Below are 20,348 nucleotides of genomic sequence, written 5' to 3' on the forward strand. Positions count from 1 at the left end.
GGAAGCACAGAACTGGGTGAGGAGAGTGCAGGCATCAGAGGGAGCAGAAAACAATGCATGGAAGCCACAGGAAAACAGCAGGTGGAAAGCAGAAGATGCAAGGTAAGGGTGAGCAGACTTACAACAGGAATGCTTCAACAGGTATCTCTTGGTCACTGCTGGGGAAAGAGGTGTTGGGGAGGAGCGTGGTCCTGCTGTGACCCAACAGAAAGATGCCTTTGGAGGCAGGAGGACGCCATGCCCAGTGGCACACCAGTACCCTGTGATTCCTCAGGCTGCAGGAAGGGTGAAACTTCTTGGAGTCAAGCGCCAAAAAGAAAAGCTTGTTGTTCAGCGTGGACCTCTGCACTGGTGGTTCCTTTAGTGGCTTGACAAGAGGTGGCTGCTCTCAACTCAGACACCAGCTCCAAGCACAAGATGCATCTACAACCACATCTCCTTGGCATCTGACTGCCCAATGCCCAGCAGTCACTGGCAGGAATGAAAAAGAGTGGACTGGGTCCCTGCCTGAGAGCCAGGAGGGAGATGGAAGGAATGGTGCCAGCCCTGCAGCTCCTGAAGGTGGGCTCCACCCAATAAGGACCTAGCACAGCTTTGAGCCAGATGATGTGCTGGGACTTCACCCCTCAGGGCAGGCTGCTCCTTGCTGTCCAGGTGAGTGGCCACCTTTGAACCACTGCAGCCAACCAGATCTCTGTGTTTTCCTTTCTTGCTCGACTTGAATGCTTGCTTGGTCCCATCACTCAGTTCTGTGGCCATAACTGCCAGATTTCTGGCAGGCTTGGGGTCCTCCCCTGCCTTCCTCCCTGCTCCCCGCATGCCCTGGGTGCAGGTGCCACACACCTCCTCCATAAAGCTGCTCCCGTGAGCCTCATCCACACCCTGGTGACAATATGGGGTGTCAGGAAAGCAGCATTTAGCATGTGCTTCAATGGAGATGGGAACGGGCCCCATCCTAACACCTCAGAGCCAACAGCTTTATAGAGAGGGTGCGTGACACCTCTGCACATCAACGTGCTGGCCGCCCTCACCCCTCCTACAGCTAAGGTGAGCTCCAGATTGCCAATTCAGAAGCTGCTTTCTGGGTTGGTTTGGCACTGCTGGATGGGCTGTAAGTGGGGCAGGTGCTTCCCTAAGCTGAGCGAATGATCCTCTCCTTAGGTGGGACTCTTGGGCGAGGCATTTGCAGAGCTCCAGGTTATCCTTCCCTTCATTTTGTAGTCGATTTACATGTAGGAGATTTTGACCATGGCAAAGCAAGTGAAATGAATAAAGTACAAAGTTCTGTCAGGTACTAGTCAGACACTGTTGATGCTTTAAGCATGTTAGCCATGTTACAATGGAAAGAAAGGGTGTTTTACATACAGAAATCTACATACATACAACAGCCCGAGACTTCTAGTTTTGTTGTTGTTGCTTAAACAAAGTTACAAGACAATGTTCAGGAACTGACCTTGGACTCTCTCTCCTCCAAGAGGGTCTCCAGCTTCTTTTGTGCAGCACGACCTTCGTGGTCGTCGCTGACTATCAGAATGACGTGATTCCAGTTGAAGACTCTCATCATCTCAAACCAGACGTTGGCCTGGTGAGAGTATGGTGGGACCGTGCGCAAAAAGGACAGGTGGATGCTCTGCAAGGAAGAACAAGAGCTAAACATAGACTGGTGTGGGTCAGCTGCTCGTGTGCATCTCGAGGTCCGGGTTTGCATGAACAGGGCTGGGAACACAAGGCCAAAGAGACAAAGCTCTGTGTAATCCTCTGGTTCCTGCACTCATTTCTTTCAGCTGAGAATCAAACCTTGGCTACGATTTTGTGCTTTTCTGTGGTCAGTTCATTGCATGGGAGGGTGGGTTTTTTGCTTTTTTGCCCACAAACACATGGTGAAGAACAACCTACCCAGGAACAAACTGTCAGAAACATTCAGTGCAAATATAGCCCTCCTTTTGCTTATCCAAAAATATTACAGAGCTGTGGGCACTAAAGGGAAAACTTTGCCTTCACAGCATGGTAAGGAGCAGCTGCAGGTACATGCAGGTATACGGCGGCCGTTTGTCAGAGGAAAGCTCAGAGAAGCAGTTTTATAACGTGCTGTTGGGCTGTTTCTAGGTCAGCTTGTTCTGCAGCAGCATGCAGGAGGAGGCAGCGCTGGACTGCAGCCCCAGCGAACCGATCTGATTTGGTTAAAGACATCATTATGGTTGGCTGATTGAGCAATAGCGATTCCAGCTTAATTAAGTTCAGAGCTCTTTGGGGAGCAATTGGACCCAAAGCTGTAGCTAGAAGAGAGCTTTCAAAAAATGCAGCTTCTCCAAAAGGCCCTGGAGTCAGCTATTAGAAAATGGCAGTGCTTACACTCAGCATGGTCGCTGCTCAGCAGAGCAGCCCAGTGCAGGAGGGAGGCAGAGGACAGAAAGGATAGCACAGTAATGCTTGCTTTTAAGGGCTGAAAAGATCCCCAGCGCCAACCGGATCTTGTCCAGAGCTGCTCACCCAGCATGGGTCACAGATATCCAGATCAGTCTGGAAGGGAAAAGGTGTTGTACAACCATAGATCTCCATAGAAGGAGCAGCCAGAGCAGCCACTGCCTCTTCCCCATGCACAGCACAGGGACAAAGCCCAGTCAAACCAAGCAGCACACAGATAACAGGCACAGCTCCTGTTCTGGCCGTGTCTCCATGAGCAGGGACACATGAAGGACACTGGAGCTGCTCCACCAGCTGACCCAAAGAAAAGAAATGCACTGGTAAGCAGCAAAACACCAAAGCACTGCAAACATTCCCTAATTATGGGAAGCAGGTAGAGCTGTGGCTGTTTTCTAGTGCCTCAACCAGCCACCCAAGTGCACTGGGAGTGCTGCTGGTCACAAGGCTGGGGATGTGCTGGGAGCTGCACTGTGCTGGTGCTGGTGGCTTTGTTGGCATGAGACCGTGTGAAGAGAGCTGGGATTGCAGAGATGTGGGTTTGTCTGTACATGAGGCTGTGGGACCACTAAGTACTACAGGTGTGATCACACAGGGACCATGCACAGGTCCATGAGTAGGAGTCCTGTCTTTCATATCTTTCTGCCTGAGGTCTCACCACAGCTCCCTGCCCATGGCTGGTGCTGTAATTCTTCCTACAGGATCAGTGCATCAATATTATGCTCTAGTGAGAATCATCGCCTGCACCCCTCAGCAACATGCCACAAAGCATGGGAAATCTCAAGGAGACCTACAGAATTCCCAACATAGAAAGTTTCTAATAATTACTCAAAACCCATCAGCCGATACTGAAAAGACTCAGTGTAAGGGCCCTGTGCTGCTGTGCTGCCCGCTCTGCTCAGCCTGCCCACCCCTCGGAGGCACTGCCGGTATGGGAGGAAGCTGAAAGAACTGCAGTAGCTCAGTTGTGTGCAGGGAGGTGGTTCAGTGGGGGCTGATGCACGAGTTCATTTGGTCTCCATTCACAGTGCTCAGCCCATATGGAGCATTGGGGAAGGAATGGGGAATGGTTTCATAAGATGTACCGAGGAGACCAAACAAAGGCTGCTGAGCTGGCTGCAAGCCCGTTTCTGGAACAAACACTTCTTTGAATATTGGGAGCAAGAATATTGGCTCCCCTCAGGTATCTCCACAGAAAGACTGAGTGCCATGCTTGACTGGAGATGCTCAGGGCATCAAAAGGCTCCGGGAAACCTGTTTTGTGAGGCACACGCCTCCCCTCTCCAACAGTTTAACCTTGGGAGGACCATAATTAACTCTGAGTCTTCAAACCCCTGTGAAATTTAGCTAAAATTGGCTGATGCCTTCAAAACCAATCAGGGGCATGCACACAAAGTGATGGTACAAGTGTGTTTCCATAGAAACGAAGCCGAAAGCTATAATTTCCTGAATTAAAAAAATAAAATATCAGCATGCTGATGACTGCAAAGCCAAGAGGGAAGCAGCTGAGTGTCCCAGCGCTGCATGAGCCCATCCTGCAGAGCTGCGTACCACTTCATCCCATGCCCTCCCCTTTTGCTCTCCTGTTCTCACACTTTTATGCTGCCTCCGGTCCATTATTCAACCTCTTTGTTCCTCTCTCCACCCAGCCCTTCCCTGTGCCCACATTACCACTGGCACCACAGCTCTGCAGGGAGTTCACTCAGGCTCAAGAGGTGAGATGTGCCTGCTGCAGCCCTGCATGAGCCCCACCATCCAGTGGGGAGCATTTCCATATCACTGCTGTGGGCCCCCCTCCAGCTTTGAGGCAGAAAGGAAAACATGGATGAGGCATGGGAAGCTCTCACCATCTCAGGGTGAGAGGTAAATTCAGCTCAAAGTCATCATCTGGAAATGGTAATCAGGGCTCTGCTGAGACCGAACAGGACCAGCAGCATGTGGGTCCCCACTCCCTGCACTGCATCTCTCTTGCTGGCACTGATGATCAAACCCAGCCCCATCCTGCAGCAGCACCAGCCCCATCTCTTCTCCCTGTCCTTGCCCTTTGCTCTCCTGGTCTGCCACTGAGCCCATCCCTGTCCCCCTCCTGCAGCACCACAACCCAACAGGGTGTGCACATCTCCAGCCCTTGTCTTTATCGTTGTCAGGGATTGCTGGCTGTCCTGCCATGGTTTCATCAAGCCCTGCACATCAGCCCTGCTGGTTTGTCTCTCTGTAAGCCCCTGCTCCTCCTCTCCTGAAATTTAGCTTCATTTAGCATGTGGGCGGAGTGACTATTTTTGCACTGAACATTTGCATTTGTGAATATTCACATTTCCCAAGTAAAGGCTGTTGACTCGTGCTCTGACTCGTGCTCTGTAGCGGGCCTGCTGTCATGCACTGAGCTCATGCACCTGAACAAACCCCACACCGGGGCTGTGACAGTATCTGGGCTGCCCAGCCCTGCTGCTTTTGCTCTCGCTGATCTCTGTGATGTGGGGCTGGGAGCTGAAGGCATGAAGCCAGAGATCTCTCAGCTGAGGGGGATGGTTTGAGACACTGGAATCTGAATCCATCTCGAATGTTCATGGAATGGATGGGTTGGAAGGGACCGTAAAGCTCATCCAGTCCCAACCCCTGCCACAGGTAGGGACACCAGCAGTAGCACAGGGTGTCCAAAGCCCACCCAACCCAGCTTTGAACACCCCCAGGAATGGGGCATCAGCCTCAGGATAACACGTTAGCCAATTCTGTTTGCTCCCCTATTAATGTCACATGAACCTCTTCCCCTCCACAGGTGCCCTGCACCCAGGGAGCACCCCCAGCCATGGGGGCAGGAGTGAGTGCGAGCACTTGGCTTGGCTGGAGAGCAGCGAGCCTGACAGCCCGGCAGGGAAATGCTGCAGAAATCATCCTGCACTATGTAGGTCAACACTGGCAGCTGTGAAAAAGGATGTTCCAGGGATGTGAGAGAGGGAGGGAGCTGCAGTTTGAAGTGGAGAGGGTGGATGGACAGACAGACACACAGATAGCATTTAATGTCATCAACCCTCCTGATGGGCATTCTTGATTTACAGCACACGTACGAAGTACCAGACTAGAAACATGCATCAGTTACCTTATCAGAATATATAGACATGCGTGTTGTCAGACCAATGACAGGGATCCTGTAGAAGCCAGCTGTGTATGATACGGGTGTTGGTGTTAGGTGATCGTTGGGAGCAGGAGGGTGACTAACTAATATTGCATAGACCTGCAGGACAGGATACACGACACAAACATTATTTCACAGGAGCACATCGGCCATCAAGTGTGATTTTCCTTTTCTGCAATGTCAAAGAGCCCCAGTTAGCACAATAATAGCATTCAAATCACCATCAACAAAGCATCGACTGCACTGGGGGAGGGCGGTGTGAGCCCAGTGCTTAGAGAAGACGGGGCTGCCCAGGGCTGGACCTTCATGGAAGTGCCACGTCGAGCTGCTCGGCTAAACGAATAACTTCCATGGATTACCGATTAAAGGGAAGCATCTCCCTTACAGTCGCACTGTGTAATGCGATTTCTTTAACCACACATTTAATACTGGGTTGTAATTCCCCTCTGAGGGCTATTACATACAAAGTGGTCAGCTGGGAATCAGAGCTGGAGGAAGAACACTGAGCCATAGTGCACATAGGCCATCTGGCTCCGGGCACATGGGAATGCCGGGGGGGGTGACGGGGGGATGGGGAGCAGTGATCAGGCAAGGAACAGAAGCGTGCTGGGTGCTGGGTGCTGGGTGCTGGGTGCTGGGTGCTGGGTGCTGGGCTGTACCAAAGTGGGGAAGGAGGACGCCAGTGAGATCCTGCTGTGATGAGAGGGCTGGGATCCAGTAGGATCCTGGTTTCTGTCAAATGGAGTGGAAAGGAGCTGGGTAAACTCCGGGGGACCCTTTGTTTGAGGAGTGTCCTCTGCTGGCAGCAGGTCTCCTGATAGGGGTGAATCTGCACAAGGACTTCAATGCTCTGGAGATAACAGCACTTCTTCCCTCCTTTCAGCATCTGCCCCAGCACTGAGACCTGCGGCTCACCCTGCTGCTGGGCTGGATGGATGATGAGGAGCAGGAATAGCTGAGGACAGGATGGCACGAGGTTTGGAGCCCCTACTGTGGGAGAAGGGGGACATTACTGAGAGCAACATGTGTGGGTACAGGGAGGCAGGAAGGGGTGCTTGGTGCTCAGCTGACACAAGGGGTGTGAGGGGTTGTGCCAGCAGGGTTGGGAAGTGACTTGGGGATGGTTATTGGGTAGCAGTGGGAAGATGGAGAGGCGGGAGGCAAAGGCTGCACAAGCAGCACAGCAGCTGACCGAGAGGAGCCATTTTGTGGGGCCGGCACAGTGCCAGTGGCTGGGGTGGGAACAGCTGAGCCCCACAGCTCTGTGGAGACAGGATTACAGCCATCAGGATGGCACAGCAACCCCAGCACCCTGACCCCCAGCACTGCAGCCCTCTCTGCATTGCAACAGAGCAGCAGCCCCCACATCCACTCAGCCCATGGGGTTTGCTCTGGGAACAAGGCTTGGAGGTGGCCTGGACATGGGCATCCATCAGCTGGGTTACAAAATGAATCTCAGCAAGGTACCCAACCAAGCTGCAAGAACCCCAGCAGCCTATGGTGTCCCTGGGGACGACTCCAGCCATCCCCGCCCCCGGCTAAGGAAACTGCATCCCAGTCAGCTGCCACCTCCAGCTCCCTGCTCCCTCACTGCTGCCTGCATGCTGGGCATGCATGCACCCAGCATGACTGCGTGTGTGTGTGTCCATGGCTCAGGTGTTGCACGCTTTGTTGTGTACCCATGCACAGCTCTGCGAGCGCCTTCTGCGTGTGCACAAGGTGGGCCAGGAGTCCACGTGGGGTCAAAGCACATGCATGGTGGTGTGTGCATGTGTGTATGTATGTATGTGTGTGTGTGTGCTCCAGGTATGTGCCCGTGTGTCCTATGTATGTGTGGCACTAGGGGAGCAGTGATGCTGCGTGGGTGATGGGGGTGTGTGAGCTGCTGTGCAGCCATTCAGATGTGTGCCCTGCAATGGGTGTGTGCATGCAGTATTGTGTGTGCGTGTGCTTGCAGGGCACAGTGGAGCATGCTTGGAGCAGTGTGCGTGTGCACTGGTGCAGTGTGCACACGGATGTGGCATACGTAGCATGTGCAAAGCAGTGCTGCATGCTGTCTTCATATGCAGTATTGTGACTGTGTGCCCATGTCTGCATGATGCACTCATGCACATGACGTGTGTGCACACAGCACATCCCGCGGGCGCTCCTGCAGCGCTCCAGGAGAGCACAGTGGGTGTGCATGCGTGGTGCTCCCGTGTCCGCACGCAGCGTGTTCATGCCCACGCGTGCACCCACCTCTTCGCACACCCACGGTGTGTGTGCGTGTAGCCGCGCGTGTGCCCGCGTGCAGTGGGTGCGTGCCCGCAGCGCCGCTCGCTTACATAAAGGCTGCAATGCGGGCAGCGGCGCCCCGAGGCGGCGGGGCAGGACCCCGATGGGCGGCTTTGCCTTCCCCGAGCCCCGGAGCGGGCAGCGCGGGCATCGCGGGGCGGGGGCGGCTCGGAGCCCCTCCGGGGACGGGGCGCGGGGCGCCGACGGTGGGGGCGCCGTCCCGGGGTACCTGGCTGGAGATGAGGTCCTCGCAGACGGAGAGAGCCATCTGAATGGCGTTGGGTTTGTGCGTGACCGAGGTGGCGTTGAGCTGCAGCTTCCAGGTGCCGTGCCGCTTGTTGGCCTGGTTCACCGCCTCGCGGAAGATCTGCTCGTGCTTCTTGGTGCTCAGCACCGCGCCGATATTGACGATCTTGGGGTCGCAGCCGGCGCGGGCGAAGGAGGATGAGAAGAGCAGAGCGAGCAGCAGCAGCCGCATGGCGCTCATCCACGGAGCCCAACGGGCCCCCCCGCCCCCCGCCCGCCGCCCCCCGGCTCAGCCGGACCCGCAGCTCGGCTCCATGCGGCCCGGCTCGGAGCGGGAGCTCTCCTTGGTGCTGAACCTCCCGCTCCGCTCCGCTCCGTTCCGCTCCGCCCGCCGCCGGCTCCTCCCGCTCCGCGGCCCCGCGCTGCCGCAGCGCCCTCCCCCGACCCGCCCCCGACCCCCACGGCAGCGGGAGGGACCCCGGGGCGGCCCCGGGCGCTGCGGCAGCGCCGCTTCGGGTGGGGTCGGTGTGGGACCCCCAGCTGCTGCGCTCTGACCCGCCTCGTCCTGCTCCCGCCGTGTGGGGTCGATAGGAACAGAGCAGAGCGCTGCTCCCTCCCGTGCCGGCCGCCCGGGAGTCCGAGGAAGAACGGAGGAGAAAAGGGATCCATCCCTGAGGAGGTCTGATGGAACTCCAAGGTCTGCAGGGCTGGGGTCTGGCTCCTGCAGCGCTTGGGAGCAGCACTGGGGCAGGGGCCAGAGTCCAGGTGGGGCTGAGCCTCCAGTTGCCAGCAAAGCAACCTCCTTTCTCATCTTTTCTCTTGCACTGTCCATTCAGGGTGTGAGCGTTCCCATTCCTCTGGGGAGCACGATCACACCCCGTGTGGGGTAAAACAAGGCCTCCTGGATTTGCTCTCCCCTGCAAATATTCCCAATTACTCTGCACCTCTGACACACTTCCCCATCCCCATCCAGGGTGCACTGCCCACGATGTGAACGTCACCGTGAATTTTCACTCCAGAGCCAGATAGTCTTGTCCAGCACATCTCTGGGGCACAATGGTTAAGCAGCACCCACCTGGTTCCTGTCTCTACTCTATCCCTCCAGGGAAAGCCACCATTCTTACAGGAGGACCTCATGGAGAAACTAGGGCAGGCTTTCACCATTCAGTCCTGTCCATTACTCCTGGGCTACAACACAGAGATTCTTCCTGTGGTTCTCTCGACCCTCAGCTACCACTTGCCTCCCCCAGAGAACATGGGGCCATAGCAGCTGCTGGCCAACATCTGGAGCTCCATGGTGAAAGACATTGGGTTTCATCTCTCCCCAGCTGCAGGAACATTGCACCCCAGAGCATTCACTTTGGCCCTTTTGGAAACAAAAATCAAAGGGGCTGTGGATAGCCACGGTGTGTTGCTTTGAAGCTGCATGGGACAAATGCCATCGGCTGTATGCCAGCCAAGGGAGCAGGCTGAGCACTGCAGAAGAAAAATCACCAGAGATATTTTTACATCAGCCATTTTGAGGGTATTGCCGCAGCCCACCTCTGCGCTTGCTTTGCAACGTGAGTGGAAGCAGAATTTTCTCCCCCAACGCAAATTTTCTCACTGGCATCTCTGAAGTGCAAGTTGCCATGGAAACCATTTTGCCTGGGTCCCACGTTGCCCACACGCGCTCGCATGAAGCTGCAGAAGCAAAATGGCCGTTGTGCAATCTGCAGGGTTGCAGTGTCGAGGGGCCGTCGTGCTTCACAGCTCCGTGCCAGCAAGGAGCCCCAGCAGAGAGCCCACAACTGCTGGGAGAGCAATGGAACCCATCGCAGCTACGATGCACTGGGTGAGAGAGGGAACATGGCCCCACCTCACCTTAACTCTTGCAGTGCTCTGCATGCAGCTCCACGGCAATCCTGCTGTGCTCTCAGTGCAGACATCCAAGCAGGTCACCTTGTTCAGTGCTGCTGCATTGCTCCCTCTCCTCCACGCATGGAGCTGAGTGTCTTTCAGTGCTCATATGTGGCTTTGCCCACCCTGCAGGCTCTCTTGGAGGGATGGAGTGTGTGGTTAAGCAGAGGTGCATCCATGGACCTCATACATTTGATTTCATTTCCTCCTCTTGTCACCAGCTGGAATCACAGAACCACGGAACATCCCAAGCTGGAATGGACTCACGGGAATCATGGAGCCCAACCTGGCCTCACAAAGCACCACCCAAACCCCAACCCGACTGCTGACAGCCTTGTCCTAGTGCTCCCTGAGCTCCATCAACTCGGGGCTGTCCCCACTGCCATCAGGGGCAGATCTTTATCCTCATACCCAGCCTGGCCCTTCCCTGACAGCTCCATGCCCTTAGGAACCCAGTTCTAAGCACTGTGTCATCTCCATTCATTTTTCCCTCCAGAGGCTGTTGTTCCTGGCACAGGGAACAGCCCAGATCACAAGCTCCCACAGCACAGCTCAGCCTGCACAGATGATCTCACTGCATGGCTTCCACTCGTGCTGTGTCCTCAGGCTCTTTGATCTTCTGAAGGCAATGGGTGCATGCAGGGCTTTCGCAGGGTGAGAGCTGTGTAAATGGTGGGGACAAATGCATTCACCAGCTGATCTGTATGAGGCTCTGCAGCAAGCAACAGTCTTTGCTTTTCCTGTAGCTTCCTCCTGGCATGTCATGGAAACCTTCTTAATTATGGTTTGCTGCAAGCAATTAACAGTTGCCTGTTAGCAATTAGCACGTGCATAGTATGATGCTGCTTTTTACGTCTGGCACCTTCTGGATGCAGGAAAGTCAAGCTGCAAGATGGAGCCAATGCTTGTGTGCTGTCCCATTGCTTGGGAATGGTGTGAGCCATTTCCTGGGCACAGAAAAACCACACAGAACTGAGAGGCTTCAGGGGAGCAGCACTGAACTCAGATATGAGTTTCATCTGCCCCAGGGCAAAGCATCAGCCCAGTGGGGATAAAGACAATATGGGATCTCATAAATGAGGAAATCAAGCATTAGGAATATATGAGCCTTGCTAGTCATCATGGAGCTACTAAACAAGCTAAATTCCTCTTCTGAGAAAGTTAAAGTTGAATTGAAATCAGAAAATGCGTGGCTCTAACACAGGATCCAGTAATGCCTTTTGTGTACATCTCTAAGATGGAGCAGTGATAAAGTTGATACATGAAACCAAGCAAAGCACCTACTGAATGCTGCCCATGGCAGAGCTCTGCGAGCTGTTGTCAGAGAAGAGCTGTAAGAGGAAAAACTGTTGTCAATGTGCAGAGATTAGACCAGGTCACCTTCAAAAGTCCCTTTGGATCACCCAAACCCTTCTATGATTCTATGTTCCTGTGACACGGATCTGCCTTTCACATCTCAGCACTCCTGGCTTCATAACACTGCTGGGATATTTTCGCATCTCTGTGAACTAGTTCCAGGGACTTTACAGCTCATGCAACTCCCATGTGCTCCTTACCTAAGGAGAAGAGAAAAATTAGGGGTTTTCTTTCCAACCTACTATATATGACATTTAAAGACACCAGACATCATAAATGTGAGGCACCCAGCCTCAGGAGTAGCTTTGGAGGATGCTGAGCAAGCCAGATGAAGCCAGAGTTGGCCCAGTTGTGCCAGTATGGCATGTGGAGGCAGAAGCTGATGGCACCAAACTTGGTGCTGCACTGGATGTACCTCACCCAGAGCCAGCTGGCAGGCTGGAGCACGGAGCCTGGGTGTACTCCTCTGCAGACCAGAACAGATAATTAGTGTATTAGGGCTCAGATGCAAAGCCCAGAGCACAGGAATGTGACAGCAGACATGCCCCTCTTGGGAGCTGTGCCCTCCTGTCATCTGTGATTGATATAAGCGAGGAGATCAAAACCTTGTTGCTGAGAACAAGAAGATTGATTGCGCATCTTGTTTGGTTATGAAACCAGCCTAAAAATAAAGAAAAACGTGATGAGACAAGGTTGAAGAACTGCGGTTTGGAAGAAGACTCTTTTCTTCCTCCAATTTTCCCACTAAGGTGCACTCACATAGTGCAGGCACACAGGGTCAGGGTGGGCTTCCTGGGAAGATGAACACACAGACAGGGTTACTGGTGGAAAGTGCCATTGAGAGGCTTTGTGGCCGATGGCTCAGCTCTCCAAGGCTTCATTCTCCTCCTGCAGTTCTGATTTCCAAGACTTCAGGTCTATAGGTTCTGCCCACGCCTCCCTTGGCTGCCATCCTCTGCTTCTGGTCACTTCCCTCCTTTCTCTGTGTCTCCTCTGGGTTCACCCCACACAGGATGAGGTTCCCACCATTACACACACCTCGCAGTTCACCAGATGTGCAGGTATTTTTTGCTCTGCTCCCAGTTCCATTCCTAACAGTTCTGTTCTGCTTGGAAGCTTGTCAACAATTTTTTCATCTCTATCAGCTCATCTAAAAGAAAATATTATTGTCCTCTACGGACCTTCCCTCTCTGATATGCTTAGATCATCCTGCCTACAAAAGCATTACCACTTATTATTCCTAACATCACTTCTGTCTTTTTGAGCAGTGTGGAACAGTGAATAGATACAGAGACCACGTCAAGCAACACTCGGCTCTCTTACTAAGTGCCAATTAACAGCTAACCCTCTCTGTGGGCCTTGGCCATGTGCGTTGCATTTCACTGCTGGCATTGCTGTTTGCCTGTCAGTCACTGAGAGATCTGCAAGGCTTCTTCAGTTGTTCTTCACAGTCAACTTTACTGTAGTGAATAATTTAGAACCATTTTCATCAGAAGATTTAATGTCTGTTTATTCCCTTTCCCACGTTCCTCATGGACAGGCAGATACAAAAGCCAGTCCTCATTCTCCAGCTGAGCACCTATTCCTTTTCCTGGCTCCCTATCTTCTCACCAATTGCATAAGCAAAGAGGATTCCCCTGCTCTTATTTCAGGCTTATTTAGGGCCTTTTTATATTCAACCTTAAAGGAAATGTCTTGAAGACCCAAGTGAACAAAGCATCAAGTGCTGCCCTCATCCCTGCCCGCCCAGCACCACCCCGCCCGGGGCCGCCCGCTTTATAAGGGACGGCGGCGCTGGGGCCGTGCGCGCTATGGGGTGGTGCGGCGCGGAGCTGCTGCTCGCGGGGCTGGGGGACGGGGCGCCGCTCTTCCTCCTTCTCCTCTTCCTCCTCCTCGTGCTGCTGCCCGGCTGCTGGCGGCCGCTGGAGCTGCGGCGCGGCCCGGGCCAGGTGGGCTACCTGCCGGGTGTCGGCCCGAACCGCCGACTCTCTGCCCGCCGCTCCCGTCGGCCCGGAGCTCTGCCGCCGCCCTTCCCCAACGGCTGGTACCGCGTCCTCGACTCCGCGCAGTTGCCCCGCGGCGCCGTCCGCAGCCTCGCTCTGCTCGGTGAGTGCGGGATCCCCGCCGGGCCCCGACGGAGGAGAGGGCGGCAGTGCCGGGCGGGGTGCGGGGCGGCCCCGACGGATCCCCGGGGTGTCTTTGCCTGGGCATCCTCGCCCGGGAATGGGGGCATCCCTGCCGAGAGCTCTGCCAGTGTGCGGGCACACCCCAACCCGCAGCCCTGCCGGCCGTCCAGGACGACCCTTCCCCTGCGGGACGCTGGAGCCGGGTGCGGGCTGCCACCTGGCGGTGAGGTCTGGACAGGCTGATCCGTGGGCTGAGACTGAGCGCCGGGTGCTGCGCTCCGGTCACAACAGCCCCGTGCAGCGCTGCAGGACTGGGACAGAGCGGCTGGCAAGATGCACGGATGCAAAGGCTCCGTGAGTGTGAGCTGACAGCCAGCAGAACGAGCCAGCAGTGTGCTCAGGTGGCCAAGAAAGGCCCACAGCATCCTGGCTTGTGTCAGCAGCGGTGCAGCCAGCAGGAGCAGGAGGGGATTGTCCCTCTGTAGGGCGCTGCTGGGGCCGCACCTCAGTGCTGTGCTCAGTGCTGGGCCCCTGACTGCAGTGCAGACATGGAGACCCTGGAGTGTGTCCAGAGATGGGCATGGAGCTGTGAGGGGTCTGGAGCACAAGTGTGATGGGGAGCTGGGGGAGCTGGGATTTGGGAGCTGGGATGGGCATTGGCACAGGCTGCCCATGGTGAAGTCTCCACCTCTGGAGGTGTTTGAGAAGCACGGAGATGTGGCACTTGTGGACACGGTCAGTGGGCATGGAGGGGGTGGGCTGGCCGTTGGACTTCCTCATCTGTGCATTCTTTTCCAGCCTTAACGATTCTGAGGTTCATCCTGCTGCCCGCCTGGATGGCTCTGATCCATCCCTCCAGCCCCATCCCTTGCTCCCCATTAGCAGCCGCTCTCATGGCCGTGTGTTCCCACAGGAGAACGTCTGGCCGCGTTCCGCACGCAGGACGGGCAGGCCCACGTGGTGGACGCCTACTGCCCACACCTCGGGGCTGACCTGGCTGCTGGTGGGCGCGTCGTGGGCAGCTGCATCGAGTGCCCCTTCCACGGCTGGCGCTTCCGAGGAGAAGATGGGAAATGCGCCCATATCCCATATGCTGGAAAAGGTGAAACTCCCCCAGCTCTGCAGGGAGAACCCGCAGCGATGGCAGTGCCTGAAAGTGTAACTGGGAAAGGAAAGGCTGCCTCTGTCAGAGCTCAGCCCCGTGCTGCTCGCTCATTTACTGCAGCACACCGACTTCCTTGGGAAGGCCCAGCCAGGGCGCAGCGCTCTGATGGTCTGTCATACGCTGAATCACAGCTGGGACTTTTGCCCACTGGGTGTTATAAATTACTCTGCACTCTACACTGACAGCTTATAGCAATTCAGTGCTTAAATAACAGAGAAAATAATCTCTCTGTCACCTTTTTTTCCCCCCTCTTTTTAAGGCTTTAATGCTCAACTTTTGATACGATTTGCAGCAACCATGAAGTGACACTGAGAATGCTGAAAACACCACTTTTATCCAATCCTTTTCTTTTCCTCAGTGCCAGACTTTGCCAAGGTGAGGAGCTGGCCATGCTGTGAGGTCAATGGGATGCTGCTGCTCTGGTACCACTGTGACGGGACCGGCCCTGCATGGGCTGTGCCTGAGCAGCCAGAGATCATCACCGGGGATTGGGTGTTCCGGGGGCAGACGGAGCACTTTGTGGATGCACACATCCAGGTGGGAGCACAGCTGAGGTCCCCTCCTTCAGTGCTGACCCAACATTAAACCCAACACCACTGCACAGAGCCTGGTCCTGGAAATGCATCACTGTGCCACGTGCAGAGGATGTGGCAGATGCTCCCTGAGCATGAACCACGGGCTGCTTGAGAGGGAGCAGATGTGCTGGGTGCTCACAGGGTGCTCAAAGTTCATTTGCTTTGACTTATAACTGATGCAGTCTAACAAAAGATCCTCCAGGAACTGCAGTGCTCGGTGTCAGCAGGAGATTCAACTCATTGATCACAGGATGGGAAAACGCACCATTATTTTGCTATTAATCTTTATAACCACACTTGTTTGCTGGCAAACGTGGAACAAAACACTGCTTCTGTCATCTCTTGGTGGAGCGGAGCTGGAGGAGGAGTGTTGTGTGGCTTGAGCAGAGCTGTGCTGTGGTCAGTGCATGCAGTGTGCAGTGAGCTCTGATGCTACGATCCTGAGAATTCAGCTCTTGCCATCAATTGTTCCCCACGCAGGAGATCCCTGAGAACGCAGCTGACACAGCTCACCTGGCCTTCCTGCACGGCCCAGCCATTCTGAGCGGATCCGACCTGAGATACACCAAGTCCCGGCTCTGGGACTTCATGAAGCACATCTGGAAGGTAGCACCCTGGCTCCCCTCATGGCCACACATTGTTCAGAGCCCTCCCCACCAGGTCCCTTTTCTGCCTCTTTTCCTGATCCCTGCCATGTCCCCTCTTTTCTGCTCAGGTCTCTTCTGTATCTCTGAGCCTTCCAGCCACATCCCTCCCCCTGCTCTGCCCTTCTCAGCCCCTTCAGTCACCATCTCACTGTTACCTCTCCTCCAGGCTGAGTGGCAGCCAGAGCCGGAGCCCCACGGGCACTGCTCCCGCATGCAGCTCCAGCACACAGCCACCATCTTTGGGAAGCATTTCCCCTTGCTGGACCTGTCGGTGTCAGCCCGGCAGGTACAGCCTTCACCCCCTGAGCCGATGTATGGCTTTGTTGGCCCAGAGGATGGGATTCCAGATGGCACCACGGGTCCCCATCCCTCAGGGTGCTCTGATCTCTGCAGGTGGGGCCAGGGCTGGTCTTCCTCATCTTCAAACACGAGTTCCTGGGCCATGGGATTATCCTGCAGACGGTGACGCCCCTGGAGCCTCTCCTGCAGAACGTGGTGCACAAGATCTATTACCAGAAGAACGTTCCGGCCATCATCCCCAAGTTCATCCTGAGGGCAGAGTGCATCCAGGTGAGGCTGCGAGGAGCTGGTGTCCCACGGCTGGGGATGCTGTGTGTGCAGCACACACGGGGCTGCAGGTGCGGTTTTCTCCCTGCAGTTTGAGAGAGATGTGACCATCTGGAACAACAAGCAGTACCTGCACAAGCCGCTGCTGGTCTGTGAGGACGCCGGCATCCAGAAGCACCGGCGCTGGTTTGCACAGTTCTATAGTGAGAGGAGCACACGGCCATCAGTGCCCAAAGGGGACCTGGACTGGTGAGGGCTGTGGTGCTCTGCAGAGCTGAGCAAGGCAAGGAGTGTTGTGTGGGTACATGGAGCTCCATCACTCCTCTGTGCACCCGCTGTGCTCAATGCACCAAAGCCCTAATGGTGTCTCATGCTTTCTGTTGTACCTCTGCTGTCATCTGTGAGCGGAGCACAAACTTAAGACCGACAGAACTCCCTCTTTGTCCCTCTCTCTGGGTGGGTAAATGAAATGCTTTCTGTGTGACCCTTTATTGCACCACGTTTCCCCTCCCAGCCGTGCTTGCTGCTGCTTCTGCACCATCCCCTCACCTTGGGCAGGCTCTGGCTCCCTGGGGAAGCCTTGGCCAACGTCTGTGTGGCACCAGAGGTTTGGCTGCAAAGCCCAAAGGCATCTGCCATCCTCCCGCACATGCTTAGAATAGAAAATTCCAGACACCTCCTTTTTTTTTTCCTAAAGGTTGTTTTATTGTAAAACCATAAATACAACACTGACATGAAAATCCTCAAGCAACGGATGCTTTCTTACAGTTACAGTTTGTCTTCTGCCTTGGCATCAACTCTGAAAAGAATGTTGCAGAAACACGTCTCTAAGAGGTCTCCCACTCACCCAGCCCTGCCCGGAGCGCGCGGCTCCTTTGGCAGCACACTGGACCCATTCCTCTTGTGGGGAACGTTTCCATTCAGACAGTAACAGACTTGTAAAAACAGCAACATTTCAACACCCCCATTGTTTTTGTTTTTGTTTTTTTTTTCTTTAATAATCCTTTTCGTTTGACGTCAGTCCAAGTTTCAAACAGCACTGATTGATTCAGCTGTAAAAAACAGAAAGGAAAAAAAGGAAAAAAAAACCAAAATGAAACAAAATCCTTAAAAAAAAAAAAAAGGAAAAAAAAAATAAAGAAATCAGGAGAACTTGAGTCAGCCTCAAGCGTTCATAAATCACAATGAAAATCAGCAACTCAACCCCGTGCAATATTGCTCTCTATTGAGTCATTCGATCCACACCAACAATACATGAGACTTCAAACAGGTTTCGTTTTGTTTATTAACACAGCAAGTGTGACATCAGATAACCTTTAAATACAGTACATGGTACGGCGCAGGGCCGGCTGCCCGCGCTTCCCGTTATGAAGACAAAGCCAGCGGTGGCGGTTTATAAAAATATTGTGTTGCTACAAAAGTATAAATTAATGCTACCGGTATTAAGAAATATTAAACACATAAAACTTATAAGGATTAAGAAAAATATTCATTAATACCTGTAGAAAACTCTGGCCTAAAAAAGATATTTTTTTGTATATTTTTTTTTGTATATTTTATTTTTTTTGTCTTTTTTTTGTTTTTTTTTTTTGTTTTTTTCTTTAAGATGACATGAGATCCTTGCACTCGCAGGTAGAGACACACGCAGGTGTATCTGTGGTATTGCCTCGAACATCTGCATCGACAGAAAGGAAATGCGGCGGGGAGGGGGAGGAGGAGACACCCATCAGCTGCCAGCAGTCTGCAGAGCCCGAGGCAGGCAGGACCCTCCGGGCTCACAGCCTGCTTCGTCCGCATCCGTTTTCCTTTTAAATAACTTAATTAGAAAAAAAAAAAAAATTAACAATAAAAATAAAGGTCCCTGTGAGAGTGAAGGGACCGTGGCAAGCAGCTCTGCAGCTGGGACATGCGGAAAGGAAGAACATCCCTCCTCCCAACCCAGCCTGGCCGAACCCCCTCCCATGCACCAGAGTGCCACGAGAGCCCCAGAAGGTGGAGCACGAGCATTCGGGGCTGGTGAGAACGGAAGGGTCTTATTAAGGAACTTTGGTTGTAAAAAGCAAGGGTTGCACACGCCTGCACTCGTCTGCACTGCCAAACGCTCAGTCCTTAAGGCTGTGGTGCTCGCGGCATCGGGACACGCTTACACTGTTGGTGACACTGAGATGATGGGATGGAAGGGAGTCCTTCAGCCAGCAGTGGGTGCTGGGCAGGATGTCGGTGTGCCTCGCCTCCCAGGCTACCCTCAGACGCTCCAGCTCGTTAAACCCTATGGGGGCTTCTGGACACACTGCTGTCTAACGTGAGCAAAACTCTTCTGCCAAGTCATAAAACAAAAGGTTCTACCAGGAGCAGCGAAACAACCCAACCAACAGCCAGACAACCCAAACAGAAAGCTAAATTCCAGGGCAATACACTCTCATTGGTTAACCATTTCTGGCCTAGTACATGCAAACTGTCCTGCAGCACCAGCAAAGTCTGCAGCCTGGGGCTGTGCCTGGCTTCACCTCCCCATGCTGTGGCTTTGCACCTCCCGAGGCCCAGGAAGGGACACAGGGTCACATGCACCATGTGTTGGGCCATACAGCTGTGGGGACACTTCTCCAGAGGGATTTGACAGCACCCCATGTCCCAGCCCAGGTGTTCTGGGTGTAACCAATGGATCCCATGGACACAAGATCACAGAAAATGCACAGCAGAAGAACATCACCTAACAGCCCCCAGCCCCAGTTCTATCCACGTGGCACTGTACACAGAGGGTTCTGCTTCCAAACCCTCCTATCCAGGCTGTGTTCTGGTTGAGTCCAAAGAATCACAGAACCACAGAAACTTCTGAGTTTGAAGGGACCTTCAGAAGTCACTTGTCCCACTCCCTGCATTGCTCAGGGACACCCACAGCTCCATCAGTGCTCAGAGCTCCATGCCCTGCCCTTGGCTGTCTGCGGGGATGGGGCACTGCCACCCCTCTGTGCACACTGTGCAGTGCCTCACTGCTTATTGTCAAGAATTTCCACCTTATAACCAATCTACATTTCCCATCCTTTAGTTGGAAACCATTTTCCCTTGTCCTGTCATAACAGCCCCTTGCTGGAGGGTCTGTCCCCTCCCTTCTCACAGCCCTGTAGATACTGTCAGGCTGCCCTCAGCTCTCCCCACAGCCTTCTCTTCTCCAGGCTGCACAGCCCCAGCTCTCAGCCTGCCCTCACAGGGAGGTGTTCCATCCCTGGCATCATTTTTGTGGCCCTCCTCGCACAGGTCTGTGTCTCTCCTGCACTCAGCACTCCCCATCAGGGCGCAGTGCTCCAGGTGAGGTCTCACAGCACAGAGCAGAGGCACACATCCCCTTCCAGTCCTGCTGGCACGTTGTTTTGGATGCAGCCCAGGGTACGGTTGGCTCTCTGGGCTGTGAGGACACAGTGCTGGCTGGTGACCAGCTGCCATTCACCAATAGCTTGCAGGTCCTTCTCAGCAGGGCTGTGATCCATAAAAACCCATCCCTGTGCCAATTTCCTCCTAGGCAGCTGATTTATCCTCCATTAAAAAAACAACCAAACAAACGAATGATTCCCAGAACCTGTTTTTAGTGTCTCTGTTGGCTGTTCACTCTCTCCTCACTACTCCTAATGACTGCAAGGAACAACCTGCCCCTCTAACAGCTCACAGAGCCTCTCCCTCAACCTCAATGCTGAGCTCAGCAGTCCCCAGAAGTGACTCCCAACTCTTATGAGTGTGTCTGCCCCAACTCTCTGCAGGGTGAGCTGCCTCTGAGTGCATTCTGAATGCAGGGCAGAGCAGCACCACGCACAGCCAAACCAGTGGGTCACAGCTGTGCTTAAACCCATGTATCTCAGTGAGACTGCTTCAGCCAGCAACCAACAGACATCTGTACTGGGCAAAACCTGAGCGTGGGGTTGGCTGCCACAACATTTCTTGCAGATT

General features: G+C 54.1%; 2 protein-coding genes across 16 annotated transcripts in view; one reads left to right on the forward strand and one right to left on the reverse strand.

The window, feature by feature from the left end:
* GRIN1 (glutamate ionotropic receptor NMDA type subunit 1) overlaps nt 1-8,446 on the reverse strand; it is a 29,288-nt gene extending 20,842 nt beyond the window's left edge. For 14 of the 15 annotated variants that reach the window (XM_015878826.1, XM_015878821.1, XM_015878819.1 and 11 more), the window contains exons 1-3: nt 8,058-8,315; nt 5,519-5,653; nt 1,454-1,630 (exon numbers count right to left, since the gene is read on the reverse strand). In XM_015878826.1, coding sequence (XP_015734312.1) covers nt 1,454-1,630; nt 5,519-5,653; nt 8,058-8,315 — 570 coding nt within the window. Of the gene's footprint in view, nt 1-1,453; nt 1,631-5,518; nt 5,654-8,057 lie in introns of all 15 variants that reach the window. The other variant, XM_015878823.2, reaches the window with a different exon arrangement.
* Nucleotides 8,447-8,582: 136 nt separating this feature from the next.
* On the forward strand, nt 8,583-19,929 carry LOC107321655 (cholesterol 7-desaturase-like). Its single transcript, XM_015878786.2, has 7 exons — nt 8,583-13,435; nt 14,369-14,557; nt 14,979-15,157; nt 15,676-15,801; nt 16,009-16,128; nt 16,236-16,412; nt 16,501-19,929. Exons 1-7 carry the CDS (start codon nt 13,141-13,143, stop codon nt 16,660-16,662), a joined length of 1,248 nt encoding a protein of 415 aa, XP_015734272.1. The 5' UTR covers nt 8,583-13,140; the 3' UTR covers nt 16,663-19,929.
* The last annotated feature ends 419 nt before the right edge of the window (nt 19,930-20,348 follow it).

This window comes from Coturnix japonica, chromosome 17 (assembly GCF_001577835.2).
Source record: "Coturnix japonica isolate 7356 chromosome 17, Coturnix japonica 2.1, whole genome shotgun sequence".
Classification (NCBI taxonomy): Eukaryota; Metazoa; Chordata; class Aves; order Galliformes; family Phasianidae; genus Coturnix; species Coturnix japonica.